The 7668-nt window shown below is 42.9% G+C and overlaps 1 protein-coding gene across 1 annotated transcript in view; it reads left to right on the top strand.

Annotated features, from left to right (window-relative positions):
• Positions 1-1509: 1509 nt before the first annotated feature.
• Positions 1510-7668, top strand: part of LOC134469827 (uncharacterized) — an 11871-nt gene continuing 5712 nt past the window's right edge. The window contains exons 1-5 of the mRNA XM_063223856.1: positions 1510-1560; positions 1927-2028; positions 2152-2373; positions 2480-2654; positions 6844-6933. Coding sequence (XP_063079926.1) covers positions 1543-1560; positions 1927-2028; positions 2152-2373; positions 2480-2654; positions 6844-6933 — 607 coding nt within the window. The 5' untranslated portion in view covers positions 1510-1542. The remainder of the gene's footprint in view (positions 1561-1926; positions 2029-2151; positions 2374-2479; positions 2655-6843; positions 6934-7668) is intronic.

Here is a 7668-nt window from a genome sequence, read left to right on the forward strand (position 1 = left end):
TTACCACATCCTTATCGCCCCCAAACTTGTTGCCCGCCTCACTGGCATCCCCCCATTTCCCCCACACACACCTCTCCACACTGTATTGCATCTTGCCTCTCCCACACTTAACCCCCCCCCCCCCCCCGATCTTGTTGCTTACCCTGTGGCAACCCCCTTGGCATCTCCACCACCGGATTTTTACCCCCCAACAACCCCGTCCGCACTCCACACTCTTAGAATTAGGAGAGCCTCAAGGCACCCTCTTGCCTAATAGGTTCCTGGATGAACCTTTTGCAGATTTTCTTGAAACAGGGTTCCTGGAGGAACCTCTTGAAAATTGTCTAGGCACAGGGTTCCTGGAGGAACCACCTGCCTTCGCGAGCTACCTTCGAATCGAACGGTGCCTCTTAACTTCAACAGTTTCTTATTTTTTTCAGTTGAGACTCGTCAGCAACGGCATAAAGGTTGGTTATCTATTTGTTTAAGACATCTAACTTTAAAAAAAAAAAAAAAAAAAATCAAAAGCACTGAAAACATTTCTCAGTTGATAATATTGTGCGATGCATAATTCCACTGTAGCCTATCTCCACCGTGGCGATTGAATGTTTCATTCAATGTTACTGTATCAAATGGCTGCGGCAACTCCGCTAATTATTGATGATGTTTTGCTAACAACACAGCCCTACCAACAAACCCTCGCCTATCAACAAGTTTGATCTAATAGTAATAATTATAGCCTTTCCGTTATGTTTCAATTACAGCTAGGCATATCCAACCCATGAAGATAAATAGTCTGCTAGTTATGGTCTTTATTATTAGCGGCTCTGTGGTAGGCTAGGTTCACATCCCAAACAGTTTAGCGTCTTCTTCCCTTCGTGAAGTTAGGCTATAACAGCTCCACTATTTTGTTTGTGAGACGGCCTATTTCTGTAACCTTCAAAGTCTTTTGGTAGCGTAATGATAGCTTGACTGTTAAGAGTTTGCTTTTTGTGTATGAGTAAAAATCACACAACACAATTCGGACCGTTAGCTACTGAACTGGAGAAGCTGCTCGTGGTATTGTGCTGGTGAGGCGGTCTATTTCTGTGACCTTCAGTATCGTGTTTTGATAATATCTTGAAAAGTTTGTAAGGATCACACAACACAATTCTTTACCCGACTTGTTTACTTAAACAGCCGGTTTCCTCGCACCAAATGCATACCTGAATGAAAATGCATAACAAAATGAAAACACAACTGATGAGATAAGCAATCCGATTGGCCCACGTCACACAAGTACGGTGGCCAGTGTTAAACAAACAATGCATGATAATTTTGTATTGTGTTTGTCAAGGTTCGTTTGATATTAGGCCTAGCCTACGTATTTGTATTTGAGTTAAGGCTACTTGGGTCAAAATGCACTCCACCCGCAGTTTTTTAAAACTACTTATGAAGTACAAACTATAGGCCTAATTCATTTTTAACAGATTACCTTTTTTCCATCTGTTTTCAGAATGAACACAAGTGAATGGTCCGTTGACGGCGTCTGCCATTGGCTGGAAAACAATAATCTTGCCCAGTATGCTGACAAATTCAGAGGTGGGAGATAAAGGGAAAATGGTGTCCTATAATTGTCCTCTATGTGGCAAGGAGTTATTTTCACTTATAAAACAGATACGTCACATTGGACTTTACCATGAAAGTGATGCCACATTTTTGTTAACATGCGGCTTGAATGGATGTGGTCAGGTCAGCAAATGCTTCAATTCTTACAGATCACATCTCTACAGAAAACATAGAGACCACCTAGTGGCAGATGATGAGTGTGACGACCAATTTGACATGGAAAATGACAGTGCTGATGAGGATGATGAGACTGATGATGACCTGGCTCGGGCTAGAGCGTGTCATCCTATTGATGGTTTTCCTGTTTTGTTGCTTTGTGTACTTCTTTGTCACTAGCAGACTGGAGAGACCATTGACATAGCAGGACTTGGTGAGGGTGCAGAACGCCAGGGAAGCCTCCATCCAACGAACCAGTCTCTCAACCGAAAGAAGACCCAAAATGTAACCTACACATTTTTTTCTGGATCGTACTAAATGAGATTTCCGTACACTGTTTCTCGCGCTGCGTGTCATCCTATTGATGGTTTTCCTGTTTTGTTGCTTTGTGTACTTCTTTGTCACTAGCAGACTGGAGAGACCATTGACATAGCAGGACTTGGTGAGGATGCAGCAAGCCAGGGAAGCCACCGGATGAAGATGAAGGCCGAGTGCAAAAAACGTCACCCAAATGTGTCCTTCCTCACAGACAAGATGGCACGAACAAGGGCGGACAGGAACATTTTTTTAAAGAGCCACTCCACCATGGAAGCCCTGGAGGAGTATCCTGCCCTACGGTTTCCCATCATAGTGAGTTACTTCAATGTTTCCCATAAATATGTAGATCATTATTTTGGCACAGCACCATTATATGCAGTACATGAACTTGTTGTTTGTGTGTGTTTGAATGTTTTAGCTCCTTGCAGAATCACAAAGTCAGCTTGATGTTGATGTCGACCGCAGCATCATGTCTGGGATCGGACAGATAGCGAGCAGGGTCATTGAACAATGCCAGCGACGGGCCATAGGACTAGAACTCTTTGAAATGTACGAAGAAGCCAAGGCTGAATGTGCGGAGGAGTCACACAGAGGTATCAGTACCATACTTCTGTCCAATCTATCTATCTATCTATCTATCTATCTATCTATCTATCTATCTATCTATCTATCTATCTATCTATCTATCTATCTATCTATCTATCTATCTATCTATCTATCTATCTATCTATCTCCACAGCTGTGATCATGCATGTCTTAAATGCATCTGTTATCTATCTAGGTGTGTGTGTGTGTGTGTGTGTACCACCAGCTGATGGGTAATAATCTTAGCATAACATCACATGCGTGGCCATGTGACATTAATGTTGTCATCTCAACATCTCAAGTCTGAGGGAGTGAGTGAGATGGGATTGATTAGAAGGGGGGGGCCAAGACAGTGTTTGGCCCAGGGGGGCATCATTTCTTAATCCGCCCCTGGCTAGGGGGATTGGCTGCCATCTCTCATTGCACTTAATTTGTAATCACAGGTCTTCAGGTGATCCTTGCCACTCTTCTGCTGCCGCATCTATTCAGAGAGATCCCTGATGCCCTTTATGTCATCAATAAGGTGTGCCTTGTAATTTTTCCTTTCATACTTTATCATGTGCTGTGATGGTACATTACAGCACCCCTCTATAACAACATTTCTGTCTGTCCAGAATCCTGAGGTTCCAACTCCGGTCCTTGTTGTCAAGGGGAACCCCTTCCTGGAGGCGACGTATGGCGTACACCTCGACTACACTGAAATCCTCACCACACAAGTTCATGATATCACTCTTGCCTTCTCCACCTTGATGTCAATTTATTTTGTTTTCAATATTGAATATCACAAGAAAGTGAAAAACACACTGAATTTCATAGAAAAATATTTAATGTCTAATTCACCTCAAGGGAAAATTTCCCCCACTGTTATAACAAGTCCGACAGGCGGACAACAGATGCGTCCGTCTATGCCCGTTCTGAACCTTTTTTGCCCAAACGCCCCCTTGGCCTCCTCATAACCTGTCAAGGCAATTTATCAATAAGCCTACCATGTACTGTATAAGCCTGGATTTGAAAAAGTACCATAGGATTTCAACAGTGTTGGGCAATTTACTGAAAAACTGTAATGCATTGCTGATTACATGTTACTGTCTTTTCAAAATAATCCCTTACACTACATTTAGCAATATGGGGACCTAAGGCGAATTTAGCTTAGGGGGGCCATCGGTCCATCCCATATCACATTTTTTTTAACATAAAATCTCAGGCAAACATTACAACCCTTTCTGGACAGATTTCAATGAATAGGCTATTTGCAATTTTGCATAGGCCTACATTAAATAAACTAAAATGTGAAATTCTCTTTTCACTTTAATATGAGAGCAGTGATGTCCCCCCCTCACTGAAGTGTTATTTCATGTGTGAGCATGATGCTGTCACCTATTTGAAGTGACGTTGATGTTGGATTTCATGGAATACTTTTAAATGCCGCTTTGGGAAGAAAACAGAGTAGGCGACAGGTGAACTGTATTTCTGTCAAAACAGTGGTTTGCAGGCGTTTGCGTTTTCACGTGGATATTGTCTTCGTGGACCGTAACAGACAAACCGTAAGTTCCATAAACTAATCAGTTGGTACGTTTACATGAGGCATTTAAATCCGATTTAACTCACTTTAAATCTCATTAAAACTTAATTCCACTTTAAAAACATCATGTAAACACTTACCGAACAGGATTTAAGTTTATTCCGATTTAAACTTAAGTCCGATTAAAGTGGGTGGTTTATTCCTCTTTTAAATCCGATTAAACACGTTCCTCTGTCATTGAATTACAATAAGTCCGGTCGTTCCACACATGCTCGTTGACCACACGATGGCGCCAAGAGCCCGTGCTCTTTGTCAGTGAGAAAAAGATGGCGGCACTTCCTGTTGATTTTCACATGAAAGTTTTGCTTAATTTAAAGTCCCTAAGCGACTATAAATGTTGTGGCTTCCATATATTGATGTAAAAGTGCCCCACGAAGTAATTAAGCACAACAAAGTTACTCCACATCACCCTTTCACCAGTTCGTTTTTCTAAGCTAGGAGGGTGCTAACTAGCATTTGAAAGAACCAGACCCAAAGGGGATTTTACCAGCCTTGAGTCCACTGAGGGAATTCATTTTCGGGCTGAAGATAAGCTTGTGTCCCAGTAGTTCCCTGGAGGTTTGGCGACCACGCCCCCACGCCTTATTTGGCTCACTCAGCACGTGCGTCCTCAGTCCAATCGCAATGCTTTATTTTCCCCAGACGTTTAATCGCATTTAAGTGAAATTGCCATGTATACACGTCGCAAAATAACTCTTAATCCGATCTACTTAAATCCGATCTATTAGATCCGATTCAAAAACATCATGTACACGTAGCAAATGAGACATTGGCTACGTGTACATGATGTTTTTAAGTCCGATTTAATAAATGCGATTTAAATAGATCGGATTAAGAGTTATTTTGCGATGTGTATACATGGCACTTTCACTTAAATGCGATTAAACGTCTGGGGAAAATAAAGCATTGCGATTGGACTGAGGACGCACGTGCTGAGCGAGCCAAATAAGGCACGGGGGCGTGGTTCAATGCCACCGAGATGCAGGTCATCTTCCCCACGAAAATCGTTGCCTCAGGCGGACTGAAATCACAACATTTCCCCCTTTCTCCCTGGATCATTTACAATGCTACATTAGCTACCCTGTTAGCATAGAAAAACGAGTGGTCAAATGGTAATGTGGAGTAACTTTGTTGTGCTTCATTACTTCGTGGGGCACTTTTACATCAATATATGGAAGCCACAACATTTATAGTCGCTTAGGGACTTTAAATTAAGCAAAACTTTCATGTGAAAATCAACAGGAAGTGCCGCCATGTTTTTCTCACTGGCAAAGAGCACGGTTGGTTTGCACGCATGAGCTCCAGGCCAAAACTGAGCGACTGCCACCTTGTGGACACAAGAGGGAATCACAGGAGGGAATCACAATTCAGAAACGCATCACGGGAGGGAAACACATCACGGGAGGGCGGACGGACGGACGGAGGGACGGACGGACGGACGGACGGACACCAAAGCCTCTTATAGAGATGCGTGGGACGCATCTAAAAATGGCCAATTATTTGTTTTTTTTAGTCCCAGTTCTCTGTCTCTCTCTCTCCATAGACATGTGCCTATACTAAGTGATAGTAACCCTTCATTGAATGTTAAACTGTTACTGGTATGTGAGGGTGGTGGTGGCGGTGGTGGTGTATAGCCCACAGCTTTTTTGATTGATACTTACAGTATTATATACTGAACGTTTATATTTATTATATTTATATTGTTTTTTGTTTGTTTGTTTACAGATTAATTTAAAACACACTCTTGTGCTTGTGTGTGTGTGTGTGTGTGTGTGTGCGTGTGTCATAGTCCTATCTTTAATGTCACAAATTCCTGTGCATCACAAATTTTACATCTGCTATGGTTTTAATAATGCATCAATAAAAACATTTAATTTAACGGTTGTCTATTGTCAATAATAATAATAATAACAATAACAATAATAATAATAATAATATTAAGAATAAAATAAATGAATATAATAATAATAATAATAATAATAATAATAATAATAATAATAATAATGTATTGTTATTTTTATTATTATTATTATTAGTAGTAGTAGTAGTAGTATTATTATGTATCAATAAATACCCCCAGGGTTCTTCAAGGAACCTTTCAAAAGGGTTCCTCAAGGAACCTTTCTATAAGGGTTCCTTGAGGAACCTCTCTGAATCAAAAAGGTTCCTCCCCAGTGGCAATGGTGAGGAACCCTAAAAGGTTCCTCGAGGAACCTGCTATTCTAAGAGTGTATTCATCCTCAATGATCACGCCCCCCCCGAACACACACACACACGTACACACACTCATTGTGGTCTTCCCCCTGAACACCCCCACCTTCTTCCCCTCTCCCTCTCCCTCTCCTCACCCCCAATCTCACCCGCTGTTTACCTCTCAAAACTCTGCTCAAAAAACTCTGCTTCTTCCCTGTGCCCTCGCCCCCTCACCCTTTTCATCCTCTCCGCCACTTCCCCATACCCCCACGCCCAACCCCCACCCCCACCCCCCTCCCCACACACATCTTGTTGCCCACCTCCTGGTACCCCCCCTGCTTCCTGTCCCCGTTCCTCACCCGCGGTTGCCCCCCCCCTCCGTCTCCATGACTCCCCGGGTGACGATGGGCGCCCACCTGCAGGAACTCTGGTGACGAGAGATCCCAGCAACAGCAGCCACGGCGACAGCCACCATCAGCCACCAGCCAACAGCCATCGCGGCCCCGTCTCCGGTGCACCTCCCATTGTGTGTTGCAGAAGCCTCCTCGCCTCTCCTTCTCCTTCTTTACTCTTCCTCCTCTCTCTCTGTTCTCTGCTTTTACTCTTCCTCTTCCATCTCCTCTTCTCTTCTCTCTTGCTCCCTCTCTGCTTGTCTTCTCTTCCTCCCTCTCTACACTTCCTCTTCTCACCCCGTCAGACACTGGGCCATCTCCTCCTCCTCTCCTCTCCTCTCCTCTTATGATATCTCCTCATCTTTCTCTTCTCTTCTCTTCTCTTCTCTTCTCTTCTCTTCTCTTCTCTTCTCTTCTCTTCTCTTCTCTTCTCTTCTCTTCTCTTCTTTACTCTTCTCTTCTCTTCTCTTCTCTTCTCTTCTCTTCTCTTCTCTTCTCTTCTCTTCTCTTCTCTTCTCTTCTTTCCCTCCTCCTCCTCCTCCTCTCCACTTCCTTCCCTCCACCTCCTCCTCCTCCTCCTCCTCCTCCTCCTTTACTCCACTTCGTCAGGTTTGCTTTGCTTCGGCACACACAGCTGTTTGAAGACAAACAAACAAAAGCCTCTGTGACATACCGCTCATCAGCGCCACTAAATCTACTGTTGACAAAAGAGGAGTGCAGAAATAATTTAATAATAAAACACCTAAATGACTATAAAGTGTTCAGCAACACGTGGAGAATAATGTAATGAATGGAAATATATAATTTCATTTGTATTTGTATGGATTTATTATGTTCAATGAATGACAAACTATA

The sequence above is a fragment of the Engraulis encrasicolus genome, chromosome 19 (assembly GCF_034702125.1).
Source record: "Engraulis encrasicolus isolate BLACKSEA-1 chromosome 19, IST_EnEncr_1.0, whole genome shotgun sequence".
Taxonomy (NCBI): domain Eukaryota; kingdom Metazoa; phylum Chordata; class Actinopteri; order Clupeiformes; family Engraulidae; genus Engraulis; species Engraulis encrasicolus.